Source organism: Manacus vitellinus, unplaced genomic scaffold (genome assembly GCF_001715985.3).
Source record: "Manacus vitellinus isolate BGI_N305 unplaced genomic scaffold, ASM171598v3 scaffold_43_pilon, whole genome shotgun sequence".
In the NCBI taxonomy this organism is placed as follows: domain Eukaryota; kingdom Metazoa; phylum Chordata; class Aves; order Passeriformes; family Pipridae; genus Manacus; species Manacus vitellinus.
The window spans coordinates 5,078,959-5,097,059 of NW_021940560.1; the positions used below are offsets into that span (position 1 = coordinate 5,078,959).

Genomic DNA, 18,101 nt, shown 5'->3' on the forward strand with positions numbered 1-18,101 from the left:
TATTTTGTTATTGCATAACTTAGTGATATTTTCCCATAGCTGGTTGTTTTATGGGTTGTTTGGAGGAGTCAGGGAGATCCAGTTTTTATTTTACTTTTTTGATTGTTTGTTTTCTTTCAGCTAATCCTTTCATTATTTCTGTAAACAAAGACATTGCATAATTTTGTGCTAGTGCATTTTACAACTACTTTAAAAAAATTACATAAATGGTGTGTTTGAAGCAGAAGTGGATGCTGTGCCTCTGGATCAGCTGGCAGCCTCTTTAATCCCACAATTCCCAGGTTGCTTCCTGCAGTCTCTTATTTAATTCATTACTTATGTTCACAATTCTGTAACAGAGAGTGTATTATGGCTTTTCTATAAAGTACTTTGTCATGCCAGGTTTTCACTGTTCTTGAAATGACACAAACTTCGTGTGGAAAGCAGCAGCAGATAACTCAGTAAATAAGGATTATTGGAATGATCCACTCGAATGAAATGGGAAATTTCAAACCAATAACTGACATAAATAAATAGATGCATATTTATCACTCTGAGCATCGAAATACAAACCCCCCATTAGTTTACTTTTATACTCCTGTCAGTGTCTGCTTATTATTATATACTGCTATGTATATGGAAACTCTGTTGTCTTTGTATTCTTCATAGCATTCAGTAAAACTTTGAGGAAAAGTTTATGAAAATAGTTGCTAACTAGAGTAGAAAGCAGGAAATTTTTTTTGACAATTATTTGTATAACTTCTCTGCCACAGTAGAAATATATTAAGTCATGTGGCAGGTCATTGATGGGCTCTCAGCTGTGGAACCTTCAGAAGTCAAATTGAAATCCTTCTGTTGTTTATGTGATTGTGCTTCAAATCATCATTCATTGAGTTTAAATCCTGCATGTATACAATTTTCTAGCAGCTCCTTATTAGTTCTAGTGATTATGTACTAATTAGTAGTGGTATTATGAATTATTCTGCCTTCCCACTAGGACTAGCTGCTGCAAATTAAAGGTTAAGAGATCAAGAATAGAGTAACAACAGCAAAAACACAAGAGCTTTCTCTGTGGTGGAATGCAACCAATTTTGTTGTCACTTAACTGAAATTGAGTTCTTTTTTATAAGGCCTTAAGAAAAAATATCATGCAGATTTAAAGAGTCTTTGATCTCCGAAGAGATAAACTAGTGCAAACACAATACTTCCAACCCAATTTCAAATATTACAGTTCTGTATAAATCATGCTTTGCTTTCTCTTTCTATTAACTTGGTAATTTGTTTTCTATGATCTTTGTTTCAGACAAGACTTTTGTTTTGGTTTTGGTTTTTTATTTTATTTAATTTGTAAGTATGATTTTGGGGAGAAAATTACTTGTTAAGTTGGCAGAATGGGAAAGCAGAACTGGCTATTTTTGCTCACTTACTGTCAAATGCCAAGGTGAGTCATGGCATCACAAAATTCACTTGTTGCTGACATGAAATAATGCTCCATTTAGGAATTTGTAGCAGGGAGATTAGAGGCTCTCAGTCCTGCATAAAGATGGGCCATTACTGAGCCTGGCAGGGACAGGCAGCATCCAAACCAATCTCTCCAGCAGAAAATGTTTAATCAGAAACTCAAGATGTAGGACAAGTTCTAATATTCACTTCAGAATTTATTAAAAAATTATTACAAAACAAACAAACAGACAAAAAACAAAACACCAAAACAAACAAAAAAAACCACAAAACAAAAAGCAAAACCAAAAACATTAAAGAATGAAGGTTTCTAAACAGGACTGTGGCAGTGCTGGATGTGAATATTGTATTTATTTCATTTTGTGTGGCTGTTATAGTTTGGGTAGATACATTTTTCTTGGTGAGCCCCGAATACCTTCTTGTTGCTATTCACAACTGGAATCATCAATTAGATTGGAATAATTCCTTAACCTGCAAGGTTTACTGCTTCATCCCAAAAAGAAGCTGAGATACAGATCAGCTCTATCTGTTGCTGTCAAGTACAGGCTGTCTATTTTCTGTTCTGCACTGTGATAAATAGCTGTTTGCACCATTTAAATCAGCTTAAAGTTTTATTGAGTTAGTAGTTTTTGCTGGTGTAGATCAAATATTAAATAGTTTTGCTCCCTTTTGGGATAAGGTGAGATTATTAGCATGTATAGATTTGCTTTAAAGTATATTTTTATATAAATTAGAATAAATATATATTTAAATATAAAATTCAAGTGTAATATCTTGTCAAACATCAAACATCATCTTCATCTTTGATGTCATTGATTATAATCAATGACTTAAATCTAATCCAAGAGCTTTGAGAGCAGGGGCATTGAGGAACATACCAGCACAGTCACTTTTCACAGAATCCTCAATGTGACTTTTCTTAACTGCAGCAAAAAGAAATGCTCAGATGAGAAAGCAAGAATAAACCAGTATACAGTAGTGGTTCCCACAGCAAACCTGTCAGCTTCCAGCAGTGTACAGTATTGTGATTTCCAGAGTTTGAACCATCATTGCATTTGATAACCACTGATATATTCTTCTGTGAATCTGCTGGAAAGAAAAAAATCTGCATCCTTGGTGTTGACTGCTAACTCATCATGACTTTAAGTCTTCAGTTTTCAGGTTTTGAAGCCTTTGAGATCTAAAGTCTAAATGTAATCCTAGCCTTTCTGCAGGCCTGCCTGTGAAGGAGCCCTGAGGTTTCTAAAATATTCAAACTGGGGATTTTTGCTTAATTTAATGTAATCCTATATAATGATGATTATTGTAGCATTTTCTGTATAAGATGGATGAGACAGGTTCTCAAATGCCAGCTCTTACTGACATTTAATCTGATATAGGTCATCAAATACCAAGGTGCAAGAACTGTTTTAATTTATTTTTCACATTAATAATAAATTTAAAATAAATGAATGTTGCAAAAGTGCTGTCTTTTTTCATTCCCCATCACTAATAGAAAAAGTTGGTTGACAGAAATCACATAGTTGAAGACAAAGTGTTCTGTGTTGTGATCGATGCTGGCGGTGTAGAAAACGTGATTTTAAATCTGTGATAAACTGAGTGGGTACATTTTTCGCATCTCGTGGTGCCAAACGGTCCATATAACAGTCATTTCTCAAGCTGGGTTGAAAGGGCCATGTCTCAAACTCTGGGAAAGAAAAGCCTCTGGAGAAGTGGGGATTGTGTTTGGGAAATAATGGCCTCCTGTGTCTAGACAGTCATTTTTAAACGACGAGTTATCACTACTTGCTGTCCTGATTTGCCCCATGGCTGAACTTAGCTCTAGGACTAAAGTTAAACCTACTAAAGCTCCAGACTGCTTTCCTGTTAGCCTGAGCTTTCTCAGGCTGCAAGTCACACACCTACAATAACTGAACAATTAATGAAAACTTCCCTCTTCCTCCCCTGAAAAAAAAATCCTATTTTAAAAAGTAATTTTTAATATTGTTGCTTTTCAACTACAGGAAAAGGTAATTTATTAAGTGGAAGAAGCAATAGAGTCTGACTGCATATAATGTCTTGTGAAAATTAAATAGCTTCAGGAAAAGTGGTACATTTATTTTTTTCTGTGAAAGGGCTTTGGTACAATACTAAGGAAGTCTTTGAAAATAAGTCTAAAAGTATGTGTATTCTGCTATGTACTTGGGTTCATATAAAAATTATAAGAGGTCAAGTGGAACCATTTTGCTACTCCAGAAATCATTCAAAGCAGAATAATCAAAAAAAAAATGACATTAGAAACACATATCTCTAGTTGAGTTTGGAGGATAATGTATAAATCAGACCCTGAGTTGCCAATGAAGAAACAGAATTTTAGTTTTCTGAAGCAAAATTATTTTAGTGCATTTTGTATAACTGATTAAATATATAGCAGTTGAAATTAACCATCAAATTATCAGAAATAAATATTCAAGATAATAAGAACTATATTCATCATCATGACTGATGACTCCAGACTCAGAATTACAGATTGAAGTATAGCCAACATGGTTTGGACGTAAACACACATTTTATAACTATCTAAAAGTCTCTTAAATAATTTTGGGTTCGTATCTACTATCTTTGAAATATTTTAGAGACTTCTGGGTACTATTTGGATGTCACATTAAAAGTCTGCCTAAATGGTGATATAAAACCATGTTACATGGCACTTTGTTTTTAAAAATGAGTTTTCTCATTGGATCTCAATGGATCGACACATCAATTTGGCACAGCTGGTTTGTGATAAAATGGGAATAATCAATGTTTCTTCATTCTTATTCTAACTGATGAGCTTGCAGTAACAAATAGGGAAATACAGTTGCAGTCTGAAAGGAATCTACTTCCAGATTTCTGCATCTGATTCAAATCTGAATCCTTACATTTTCAGATGAATAGCAATAATCTGACAAATGAAATACTAATGCTCAGGGCCCTTAATGAATCCAGGAATACATCTGCAATGTGTCTTTCATTTCAAACTGACAGTTATTGAAAATTTGCCTATAGTTATGGAAACAAAAAAAAAAGTGACTGAAAAGTTAATATTTGATTTACTTACTAAAATTTTATATTGGGAATAAATTTGCAAAATTCAGGCAACATCTTTTTATTGAGAAAATTACTTTGTGCACAAAATTACTCAAGATAATTGCATGATTTTAAAGAAAAGAAATTGAATTGTATTTAGGCAGAAAGCAGGTTAAGCAAGTATAAATTTGATACGTGCTAAGGGAGGAAGTTTTACAAGTTACTTTAGTCTTGCTGTTGATGAGAGAAAAACACAGGCAACTATTGTGATGAGAACAAATGTAAGACAATTTTTTTTTTACATTTCTGTCCTCCAGCAAAACTTATGAATTGAATTTTCATTTCTCTGTGTGTTTGATTTATTACTGTTATATTCCAGGTGTGCATTTTTTCAGTATGTCCAGACAGTCACACCTATTTATAAGTGGAGCAAGAAAGAGAATGTGGTAGGGTTGATTTGGGTTTACCAAATGTTTACTCATGAAGAAGTATAGCTTTGTGTAAGAAAATTGCCATATATCTTACCATCCTACATTATTTCTGCAGCATCCAGAGGTGGTAGATGGGTGCACTGGAGAGGCATCTGCAGATCTGTCCCTGCAGAGAAAGCATTTGTGGGTGGAAAAGGGAGGAGACAAATCTTTTAAGATTACTGTGAAATTTAAAACTTTATGTATATTTGATTGACATCTCTAAGACAAAAGAAAGTGAAGGCTTTTATTCCCTCAATAGTGGAAAGGATCAAACTTGAAAAATAATAGACAGGGTTGTTATTTTTGGGGGTTTTTTTGGTTTTTTTTTGGTTTTTTGTTTGTTTGTTTGTTTGTTTTTGTTTTTTGTTGTTGTTGTTTTGTTTGTTTTGGGGGGTTTTTTGTTTGTTTTTTTTTAAAGTAGAAAACAACAGGGTGTAGTCATAACACTGTAATAAATCACAGTCCTGAATTATCAAATTACAGTCACTTTATAACATCTCTGAAAATTCATATTACTGTGTCTGTAAGGAAATTGTATTGTGGGGGTCCTATTGATAGGAAACCGATTTAGCCTTATATACCAGGCATACTTCTATAGATGGACAGTGTTAGGAGGAAAAACAACCTAATGACAATTTGTAGCTACTTTAGCAGTGAACCAGATTGACTCTTTTTACAATCCATCCCCAAATTCACAGCTACTTTCCCCGTTTTCTGCTCACACTGCCATCCCCTTTGCTGCAAATAAAAAAACCTTTGTTTGAACTGGTGATTTCCCTGCAAAGAGAAGGGTATTTTGTTACAATGTCCCCCCTGAGGCACTCGGGTTGAGCTTTTGCTGATTGTTCCTGTTGTGCCACAAGCAGTGAGTGGAGCTTGGCTCTGTGTGGTGAGAATGACTTGTCTGACTGGGTTTTACTTCTGTCTGCAGCTCAACCCTCTGCTGCTTCCTGTGTGGCACTACATCTGCAACTCTTCTATGAGAAGAAACCATTATTATTTTACTCACTGCTAGATTTCCAAAATACCAGGAACATTTGGAACATATGTCCTGCCTTACTCTGCAGATATCACAGCAGAGCTTTAATAGAAGTTCACTCCTATGGAGCACAAAAAACATCCACCCAATGTTTGCTTCCAATTTCAGTTACAAAAAATTAATGCACGTTGCTGGAGAGACTTCTAGTTTCTAACCCCCCTAATATAGTGTGGGTTTGCCAGGGGAAATTACCCTCAAGGTGATGGATGCTTCGTTTTGTTGGAAAGAGGCTGGGGGAAGGAGTAACCCAAATGCCCAAATCCAATGGTATTTGTGTTCCTGCCCTGAGGAAAAAATATCCTTTGCCTCAAATCTGAGAATTGCTTTCAATGTGTGTGTGTTAGCAAGTAATGCTCTTCAAGTACCTAAGATCTGTCTGGGACACTAAGGAACAGGGCTCATTTACTACCAAAAATGGACTGAGTCTGAGAGCAGCTGATTTCTTCTGCTTTAGATGTGGATGAAAAAGAAAATTACTGAACCCAGAAGTCAACCTAAATATCAACAGAGGGTAAAATGTTCCTGGACCCTGCTATAGAGCATATTATTAATTGAATTTAATGTAAATCAAATCAAATCACATTTATCTTGATTAAATGCGGTAGAAATCTGATACAGGCAGATCCCTTCTGAGAATCCAGTTAAGTAGATCACCTGATACCACAAGTTGGAATTTACAAGCAGAGAGCCCCACAGATGTTTTCGCACAGTCCTTTTAATTAGGTGTTTTGATCACCTCCTCTGAAGGAGGCTCCTTGTTCACCACAGTACCCCTAAGTTTAGTTATCCCGTTTGTCCTACAGTATATCTGTCTGGTGCCACTCGATGCCAATGATGTTTTAAACAGATTAAACTGCACACCATTTCTCTTAATTCCAATTCAGAGTTTTTTCCCACAACATAATCCCTCTCCTAAATTAGGAAAAAAGTCTCTTACTTTTTGTCACTTGCTCATTTACAAGATCAACGAATTACCTCTAGCAACCTTCTGTCTTGAAAATGATCCTTTCAGTGTAATTTTTGAAAATTAAATATTGTCCTTTTCTACTCTTAGCTCCTGTTTTGGTATGGTAGCAGTTATTTTACTTTGTTCTAGATAGATCTGGTCCACAGCAGTAACTTTACCTAATAAATATCCTTTTTTCTATAGGTACTTTACTAATTTACCTCCTATAATATTGCACTACTGTTCACTCTACTCTGTGAACTGCCAAGCTCTCTGTCATTCTTTCCTTCAAAATCTACCCCAACAATTCCCAGCCTGTGTGTCTCTTCCCTCTTATAAAGAGTTATGAGAGACTGAGGAGGGAAATAAGCATAAAAAAAAATAATAATGGCACATGAATACACTCAACTGTGAAGCACAGTTGTGTGTCAGGAAAAAATCAAAAACTACCTTATGATACCTTATTGTTCCATACAAGGGTGATGGATTCTTTTTGGCAAAGAGCTGCAGAAATGAGGTTTTTTTTCCCCCTAAACTCTGATTGTGCTACGCAGTGTTTGGCATCTGAAGTGCATCAGAAATTAAGAGTTTTCATTCATGCAAGTACCCAAATGTAGCTTTACAGGGAAAACATTTTTTTCTCAGCTAATTAAATAGGTGGGTTATGAATGTGGTGACTGAAAGTTTGGAAAACAAAAGGAAGTGACAAGAGAGACATTTCTGAACAAAACCAGTGGTGGTAAGGGAGTTGTCAGCTGAACTAAGACAGTAACTATTGGGTCTGAAAGGAATTTTCTATTATGGACAGATTTCTCTGTCAGGAAAGTACAGCAGGCCTTTTGAGGGTCTCCTTACATGTTTTTGGGGCTTGATAATGAAGAAAAGCTGAATCTGTGACCAGTGGTATGAGAGCAGGGATGGGAAGTTCAGAGTCACTTTTGTCTCATGAAAACATTCTTCTCCTCTGGAATTAGTTTTATTTGGCAACATGATTTTATTGCTATTTTTAGTCAGTGGGTTTGTCAGTGAAGATATTTTAAAAAGTTAGAGAGTTGTCATTGCTCAGACGTGGAGGGAATAGTCTCTGCATATTCCTAGTTGAAACCAAACTTTTTGGAAAACCTCCATCCATGACTTTTTAAGACTGAATTGTTAAGTTATGAAATAGGTTGTATTTCATAGACTGGAGAAAGTCAACTGGACCCTGGGAAATCAGCAGAAGGAGGAGGGTGTGTGTAATAGGTGGTGAGAGGATGAGTGTAAATCAGTGTAATAGAGCTGTGAAAATAGCAAATGTCATCCAGTGATGGCTGAATCTCCAGCTGAGACAGGGAAGTTGCTGTTCCATTGTGCAGACACGGGTGAAGTCAGATCTGGAACAGTGCACCCACTGCTGACCACTCTTGTTCAATAACTGACCTAAAATTGGGATAACTGCATAGAAGGGCAACGTAAAGAGAACATCTCATGAGAGGAGAAAGCCTCCCTTTCCTTGCTTGTCTCCAGCTGCAAGGTAGAGAGTGAAAGAATTCGATTGCCAGCTAGAAATATCTCTGGAGGGGAAGATAGGTGAAAATAACTGTTTAAGCCAAATAAGTGTGCTGCAGAAACCAGTAGGTGTAATTTAGCCTAGAAGGTATCATCATTAGTTGATAAATTTAGATTCCTAACTGCTGGAACAACAACAAAACCATTCTGGAATAGTCAAAACAGCTAAATGCTTTTATGAATTTAAAAAGTTTGAAAAAGGAGTAGCATAAGATACCTGCAAAGCACCAGGACTTGATGAAAAAGATGTTGATTAACTACAGGCAGAATATGGGGTCTGTGCAGTGTCAAAGAGCTTGGAGAATATTCAGAATTTCCACGCATGATGGAGCCTATAGCTTTCAAAAGATAACATACCTTAATAAAATTCAATTTATTGCCAAAACTTTTACTGTTATAGCAGCCTCAATTAGCATCCTCACTGGCAGTATCAGGAAATTAAGGGTGTAATGAACACAGCTCTCCCTGACCCTGTCAAAGCCCATCCCTCAAGGTCAATATTAGTGCATGGTGCTTGGGCTGTACAGGGACATGCACATGGTCAGTTCCTGCTGAAATTCCTCTGTGAATGGATAAAAGGTTTCATTGCCCTCTGCTGAAAATGGAGAGGCAAATCCAGCATCATTTGTGAGCAGAAAAACTAGCCTTGAGCTGACATAAATACTGGTGCAGTGCATCCTTGAGAGCTCCCGAGGCAAAGGAAATACAGTGTAATTGTGGGTCCACTTCATGTGTTAGAAATGCAATTCCAGTTTAAACCTCATTCTAAAAATCTACATTAGTCTTTAAACACAGAATTACTTTTCAAGATTACACAGTAAAGCTTTCAATTTTCTTAATTTAATTTTCAGAACTCTTTGATCGTACAGCAGCGGAGGGGCAACTACTTTCTTGTTCTATCTTTTACCTCTTTGTTTAATTAAAAAGTTTTATTGTTGTCACTCTCCAGGAGAAGAATAACGATTTTTAGAATAAGAGGAATGTCATTCACACATGAAGTCATGCTACTTCCTAAGTATAAATGATGCTAATATAAAACAGATATTTAGAAAACAAAGACATGGTCCCCATCCCAGAAAGGTGGAGGAGTCTCTTAAATTAGATATTCTTAACTGGATGTATTTGTTATTGACATACAAACATTTTATTTCTTGCCTGATCTGAAAAGATAATCTTGTTGTAAAAGGCAAATGATTATTAATTCTAATGTGTATTTTAGTCTGTAGAAATGTTAAGCCTTTAATAAGAAACTCTGACCACTAAGCAATAAGGAGTCAGTCCCAAGTCAAACCTCAGGCCTTTGTAACTGCTGTGTTTATGGATGTGTATTTGTATATCCATATGTGTGTGTCTGTGTGTGTGTGTCTGTGTGTCTGTGTGTGCCTGTACCTGATCAGAGCAAACCCATTTGGTTGCAAAATAAGCTTTATTTGAATTGTTGAACCTTGAGATACAAAGTTACATTAAATAACCTAAATTAAATCCCAAGAAGTACAGATTGTAGACTAGAGTACATCCAATATTTTAGCAACTTATTTTCAATGTATTTGGTGTTGGCCTTGTCCCTGCTGATGAAATGCATATATACATAAATAAGTGTGTATGCTTCTGTATACACACAGGTTTTTTGGCTATTTTCATTCCAAATTAAACATTTACTTTGCAGGAATGATTTTTACTTTGTGCATATTCTGTACTATGCACATTTTGATGTATATAGACCTGAATGTTAAGTGTGTGTTTTTAAAAGTATTCTTAAAGTACAGCTGGGATGCAGAATGACAATGAAGGACAAGACAGGAATTTGGGATTATTTTGATAAATAGAAACCCCTGTCAGGAATGGAGTTATCCCTCAGGCATCTTATAGGTAAAATTTATTCTGCCTTATGGCCTGGTGATGGACTGCATGACCTTTTAGATTCTCCTCCGGCCCTATTTTGTGATTCTGAGATCAATTCATTTTGGCATTTGACAGCTGCTGTACATAGACTATAGATGATTCCCTGTGTTTAATACTTTTAATACTTTTTTTAATTCACAGATTTTGCACTTGAAACATTTTAGTTGCATATAAAATGTATTCTTACTTAAGATGCCAAAAATAAAGGATATGGGTTTCATTTGGCTGTTTAGCAAAGGTATTCTTTCCAGCCTAAAACGTGTTACAATGCTGAATTTTTATGAGAGGTTACAAGGCTATAAATTAATGCTCTTTAGCATAAAGACATCTCCAGGTTTATATGCAGTTGATCCAATGTTATTCCCATTAGTGTTAATAACTGGGAGATAATTCACTTCATTCAGAAAATGAAATCCTGATTCTTGAAGTAGTTTTAGTGACATTCAGCCTGGAATCAGATTATTCTTTACAGCATGTTAAAGTCATGGCAAGGTGGTCCTCAGCTTGCAAGTGTAATTTGTTCTCACAAATAGGTAATCTTGTTAAAATATTGTCAGGTTAATCAAAATTGATTTGCGTGTACTAAACCCAGTGAATGCTAATAAAGTATCGGGTTAGGAAGCTTCAGTAGCAATTTTAAGTCTTTGATAGTTTCCCGTTTTTCTTGGATGGAATGACTCACTGGATTTGTGGAAACATTTTAAAACCTGAACACCATTCCAAGGTTGGATACAAATGCACCACAGACTAAAGCATCTCCTTTAGAAATATGTTTTCAAAAACCTGAGAGTGTGGATCACTGTGTTTGTTATACCTCATATGCAATGAATTGTTTTCCAAATCATGTGAGTGCTTTGTGGTTTTTCCACTCTGTTATTTGTAACTTCCTTGCCATTTTTTACAAATGATGGTTAAAAATATATTTCAGATTGTAATTGAAAGTATTACATGCTGTATCTGTGGTGTAAGAAAATGCATTTAGAACTTCTGTACATTCCATTTGAAAGGTAATTCTGTGTAATTATGAATTTGTTGGAAGACACGGTGAATTTTTTTAGTAATTTTATGATTATCAATATGGAGTATATAGAACATTGAAATGACAAAGAAGAAAAACTTTCTTTTTCCAGAGCCACCAGGAGCTTTGCACTCTGCTCACACCCTTTAAAACTTACAACATCTTATTTTCTTTCAACAGAAAGCTTTTCTTTACAGACTACGGGAATGCTGCCAAGGTGGAGAGATGTGACATGGATGGAATGAATAGGACGTGGATAGTAGACTCTAAAATTGAACAGCCTACTGCTCTTGCACTAGACCTCATCAATAAATATGTGTACTGGGTTGACATATATCTGGATAGCGTGGAAGTTGTTGACTATCAAGGGAGAAGGAGACACACGATAATTAAAGGCAGACAAGTAGGTATTTATTTGCAAATTAGTAAAAGTAACAGTATCAATAAATAAATATACGTAATGCTAACAGCTGCAGGAATTTCAGATTTTTTTTTCCCTTTAGTTCAGATGTGTTGGGTGTCAAAAGATCCATCTGCATATTTTGTTTTATTTGCACTGTAGCCCATTTTGCAACCTGTGGACTTGCTACCATGCAGTGTCTCATTAACAATGCACAATTTAAGTCACACTTCCCATTTTAAAAGACTTCAGGAGGGAAAATATGGGGTGATGGAAAGGTGCTGGGAAATAAATCATTAATGACAAGATGTCCTTACCTCTTCAGGAAGGAGAGATTAACAGGCACAATAACATAAAAGAAATAGAATAGCAAAAGCCACTCGCCCATTCAGACTAATCTGAATGCCCTTAAATCTTATTTTTTTGATGGCAATGGTGGTTTTTTCCAGCTGATCCAGATGTTCAAAGTCATATACACAATTGCTGAGACTGTATGAGCTTTTGAGCAGGAGTATTTCAGTTTGGAGAGTGGGATAGCAAGCAAGGTCGCAAAGAAAGGAAGAATTCCCTGGCAGTTGTGAGATTTATGTAAATCCAGGGACAATTAACAAAGACCAAACTGTTCTAGTTCCTGCTTGGACTCCCAGAGCTGGAGTGGGCATCATGTTTACGTCTGCTTCTTCTTGAGGTTAATCAGGGTATGTAAAAACATGCAAACAGAATAAACACTTCGGCTTTTCTGCTGTCATTCTTTGCTTCCAAGTAATCACTGTTTGCCAAGAGACAACTGATTAGAATAGCTGTCCTCTAAAAACAGGCAGAAAATGTGACAAAAAGCAGTCTAGGTCACCTGACTAAACACCAAACACTTTCTTACTTTTTACCAGCTTACTCCCAGTCCTTAGCCAGTTCTGGAATAAGAGGTGGTTTTTTTTCAGGTAGCATTTTGGAATAGGTACTTTAAAAAGGAAAGTAATTTTCAGAAACAACTAACAAATACTTCTACAGGCTTGTAACAGAGTTGTACTGGTGTCATAGCAAAGATGCTTGTTTTTTCTCTTCTTGCTGAAATTTCAATCAAATAAGAACACTTTATCAAGTTCAAAGGGATTGTTTCTCCTCTAAGCTGGCTAAGAAAGGAGAATGAGATCTGTGTCTTTTAATAAGGCTGGTGTTAAAAAGCTTGGCCTCTCAGTTGGTCACTGCTGTCACAAAAGGTATGGGTTGACTTTCCACTCCAGTGAAAGATTGGTGATTTCATGAGATTTTGTGCTGCTTATACATGATTTAGAATGACTCTTTCTCCAAGTTACTCCTCATTAGTCCCCAAGGGAACAGCAGACGAGAAAACTACAAGTACAAGCAATTGTACACCAAAAGATGTGCTTTCCAAATTATACTGGCTTCTATGATTGATAACCTGGGCGGCCTTCAAAGGACGATTCTTTGTAGCAAGCAACATTTCTACTCATGCAGGAGATATCTGGAAAGCTTCCTGAGATGTAAAAAACAAGAAATGCATAAATCAAATTCAAATAATTAGGTCATTATAAAATGCATTGGAAAAAGAGTCACATAGTTTTAATAGAGTTAATATATAGAAGCTCCCATGGGAGTTAAGTTAGAAAGACTTAAACTGAGTACAAATGGAAATAGGGAAGAAAGGATTATAATTCAGAGGAGAATTCTACAATTTGGTACAGATGTGTCGCTATTTTCAAGGCTGTTTTCCATCTAACTATAATTAGGTTGAATTTCTGTTGGGTCTTAATCAAACATTTTCATTGATCTCAATTATTATTTCTTTTTCTGGGTAAGGACAGAAAACAAGGGCAAGATTTGACCAGCTGGGGTGGTAATTTCCAGAATGCATTGAAATACTTGGTGCATGATGGGGAGGGGGGATTTGGGTTGTTTTTTGATGATGTATCTCTGAATTTGTGAGTGAATGAGCTAAGTAAATACTTTATGGTGAGCAATTTATTAATTAATAATATATTCAACCTATGAATATCTGAACATCTGCCAAAAAATTCTCTTTAATTTGTTTGGCTTTCAAAACTGCCAGTGAGACATTTTACTTTTTCTAAATCTATAAATCAAGCACAACCTCTAGGTTATTGAACAACTCATGTCTGAGCTGTGGTTGTCTAACTAACTAATATTAGGTAATTTTTAATCAATGTGCCCAGACACATCACAGATAAATACAATTTTAGAATTCACTTTTTGAGAAACAAACTTATTCAAAGATACCAACACAAAAGGAACAAAAAAAATAGCTGAGGGAATTTGTTAATTTCTTATGTATTCACTTAAGAAAATATTCAGCAGGTGTATCTTGCATTATTTGCCTTGATTTGATTATAATTTCAAAAATGGATCAATTACGCCTATAAACTGTGTTTTAAAAATATCTAACTTTATCATATTTATTAGTTAATGCTAGTTAACAGTAGTTAACTTACCCTAGTTAGTTAATGAACGTTAGTCAATACTAAAAGCAGCTGTTGAACTTAAAATATGCAGGAATTTTTAATTTAGAAGACAGAAACTGGGGAATTTTAAGAGTAAATTATTTGGGACTTCTAAATAATTTGAATTTTCTGCCTTTCTTGTACAAAGCTTTTCTAATTATAAACTTCAATCTACATGAATGTGAACTGTACTTGTAGTGTAGTTTGTGTTTATAATCTACAAATATTTCCTGACATAGTCAGAAAACCTTTTGTACAGTTTATTCTGTGCAATCCACAGTAATGTTTGATGTTCACAAATCTTAGATATGCCTAAAATACTGAGCTAAAATAATGAAACTGTTTTTTTTTTCTTTTCCAGATTAGGCATTTGCGTGGTTTGGCAGTATTTGAAAACTATTTATATACAGTTAATTCAGATAACCTCAGCATTTTACGAATAAACAGATACAATGGCAGTGATGTTCAGGCTCTTGCTAGACTTGACAATGCTAAAGAAATCCGTGTGTACCAGAAAAGAACTCAAACTGCAGGTAAGCTCAAAATTACTCTTTCTAGAACAACATAAGACCAGATATTAAGGAGTTGTGTGGTTGAAGTTCTCCCAGAAAAACGTATCAGAAGATGGAGTGAAAATTTGTCATTGTGGCAAAACTCTCTGTTACTTTTTCATCTGCCCAGGTTTTTATGTGCTTGCTGCCAGTTTGCCTGTGTCTCTAAGTTCCTAAGTGCTCTTTCCTAAGGGTTCAACACCAAGAACTGCCAGAGAGCCATGGTTTGCATGTTGTGTGGCTCCACACTCACAACACCTCAAGAATTGAACACGTTCAGAACTATTGGATATCCAATGCTGTCCACAGACTTGGGTCTCAGATCTCAGAGATTCTTGGTAAATCTGGGCCTCCTTTTCAGACAGACTACAAACCTCCAGTGAGCTCCTGTCTTTGGGGTTGACAAGAAAGCATGGAGATGTGCTCAATTAGACTGCCTGACATCCAGCCCAGGAAAATGCTGTCAAGGTTTCCTTGGTTTGAATAAATATCAGCTTTTCCATCTGTGAAAGAAATCTTCAGTTTCATCTAGAATGAAAACCTTTTTATAATCTCAGAATTTTTGGTAAAGGAGCAATTTCTGAGGGCCATAGTCCTGTATGACTGTAATCAGGGCTCTGTTCTGCAAGCAAAACAGCAGTGTGATTTGGGGGAACTTTGTGCAGAGATAGCAAGATCCAAGCTGTTTACAGCGATGCTTTATGAGAATTTTTTGATGTGACTGATAGCAATAAATCGTTGCCATGGCTGCTTAGACAGAAAAGCCAACACATCAATTCTGGTGCTCAACGTCGATGTTACTAAACAGAATGACTGCTTTTAGAGAAGTTTTTGAAGTGGGAACAAACTCCAAATTGCTTTAGAGTGGGTGAACTAATTTTCACCCTATTGCTGAGGGCATTGATTTGCAGATGTCAGTGTCTGAAGGAGGCTGCAAAGACTCTTTCCTTGCTGTAGGCCCATCTCTTGTGCTCCTGAGGGAGTCAGAGAGGTTGAGTAGAGGAGAGATGTGAGCACAGTGTAATCTTTTATTACATCCTGTGATTACTCGGCTCCTCTTGCCCTTTGTTCACTCTGCTACTTCTTTTGTTTTGAATGGACATGTTTGTTGCTTGTCAAGATTCGCTGTAAAGGCTGTCTCAGCTTGGTGGAGTTTCTGTCTACCTTTAACCATATCGACCTTAAATCACTCGATTGCTTCTTTTAAAAAAACAATTCAAAAGCTTGAGGGAAAGGAGAAAGAACAGAAAAAAAAAAAATTGAGCTAAAATAGTCTTGGCCTGTTTTAGGCCAGCTTAGTAGGGATAGCAAGGTAGATTTTGTTTTCTTGTCAGATTTGCCTTAAAGAGTTTTAAAAAATTATTTTTTATATATTAGTCTGCTAATTTAGAACCGTGCATTTGAAAATATGAAATCAAGAGAAAGCAATTATTTGGCTTCTTCAACTGGATTTGTGTCCCAAGTGTGCACATCTGCACCTCATCCCTGGAAGTGTTCAAGGCCAGGTTGGATGGGGCTCTGAGCAACCTGACCTAGTGAAACATGTCCCTGCCCTTGACAGGGGGTTGGAATGAGATGGTGTTTAAAGTCCCTTCCAACCCAAGCAATTCTATGATTCTGTATATATGGGGAAACACTACAAGGCTTGTTCTGTTCTTTAATTTTGGCCAGGTAATTGCCCCAGAAAAGTGCTGTTTAATGGAGCTGAATGAATAGCAAACTGTGTTGGCATGGGGTGCATTCTGTCCTCAAAAAACCCTAACCAACCAAATGAAGCAAAGCAACACATAAAAAAGGGGAGAAGTGTCAGCTGCCCCAGGGAAGCCCTACCCAGAAAATGCTGTGCAGTAGTTTATTCAGGGAGGGGTGATCACATACAACACTGGGTCTGGTTAGATAGCCACGAGATGGCCCTGGGGAATACTTGTCTGACTTGGGTACCATCTTAAAAAAAACACCTTCCTTTGTAGTTATATTCTGGGGAAAGATGTATTGTGACACAAATTCCCTTTTTCTTTCTTTCTAAACTTTCTACATGCCGATGCCTATAATTATCTTGCTTTAAATGGATGTGAATAATGCTGTTTTTCCCTCGCCATAGTCAAAAGCCACGCATGTGAAGTGGACCCATATGGAATGCCGGGGGGATGTTCACACATCTGTCTGCTCAGCAGCAGCTACAAAGCACGGACTTGTCGCTGCAGGACTGGCTTCATCCTGGGGAGCGATGGCAGGTCATGCAAAAGTATGTTATTTAAATCAAAGAGTCTGCGAGCCGTGAATATTCCAGGGTGTAGTTCTGGGTGTTCCTTAGTGTGCTTATCAATAACAATGGAAATCACAAGAGCTGCTTTGGGGTAAAATTTCTTTTTAACGTGTACCTGGCACTTTGTTCACATACTCCTTTCATTCCCTTAAAATGATTTGATTTGGCTTAGTTCACCGAAGTGACAGATTAAACCTGGGATGCCGCTCAAAGAACACTAAAAATTATCACAAGTTTTAAATTAATCTTAGTCTTTATTTATATGTCATCCATTTTCACAGCTCACAGGTACTGGAATGCTGTTAAATAGTTTGTCACATCCAATTTCCACCTGTGCAATCAACTGGTAAGGCAGAAGCAAACTGTTCATGTCAATAAGTCAAGCAAGGTTTTTCTCATAATCCTTTGAAAAGCAAATCTGATTTGTGCAACTGTGATTATACCTAACATTACATATACACAACCTGTTGGTCACCTACAGCCAACAGGAGGGCACTGAAAATTTTGGGGAACACCTGTTTTTTATCTCATTTCTCAATCAAATTGTATTGATTTAGTTCAGGTGAAAAACATGCAGTTAGATACTCTGATGGATGCTGGTAGATGGATATACTTGCCCTCAGTCAAACCTGATACAGTTTTCATTAGCAATTTCATAAAAAAACCCGAACAAACAGAAAAACAAACCTGAGAGGAAGCAGAGAATTTTAAGAGGTATATTGGTAGCATTAAGCCTCTAAGGATATTTATAAGTATATTTAAAGAAAGAAAGTAACTTTACTAATCTTCAGTTTTTGTAATTAACTTAATTCATTAAATTGTAAGCAATCTCCTGAGAAACAGGAAATATTGGTATCCATGTTTTGTATCTCAGTATGGAAGAGCAATCTGTGTTGGTTTATTGTATTCCTTTCAATTTGAAAGAAATTTACTGTAATCTTTTGTGTTGTTTGGGTTTTTGTGTTATTTAGTGGTGGTGTTGTTTAAAAACTT

The 18,101-nt window shown here is 36.2% G+C and overlaps 1 protein-coding gene across 3 annotated transcripts in view; it reads left to right on the top strand.

The window, feature by feature from the left end:
• Window positions 1–14,716: 14,716 nt before the first annotated feature.
• LRP1B (LDL receptor related protein 1B) overlaps window positions 14,717–18,101 on the top strand; it is a 246,406-nt gene continuing 243,021 nt past the window's right edge. For all 3 annotated transcript variants that reach the window (XM_029962198.1, XM_029962197.1, XM_029962199.1), the window contains exons 1-2: window positions 14,717–14,824; window positions 16,944–17,087. In XM_029962198.1, coding sequence (XP_029818058.1) covers window positions 16,979–17,087 — 109 coding nt within the window. In that variant the 5' untranslated portion in view covers window positions 14,717–14,824; window positions 16,944–16,978. The remainder of the gene's footprint in view (window positions 14,825–16,943; window positions 17,088–18,101) is intronic.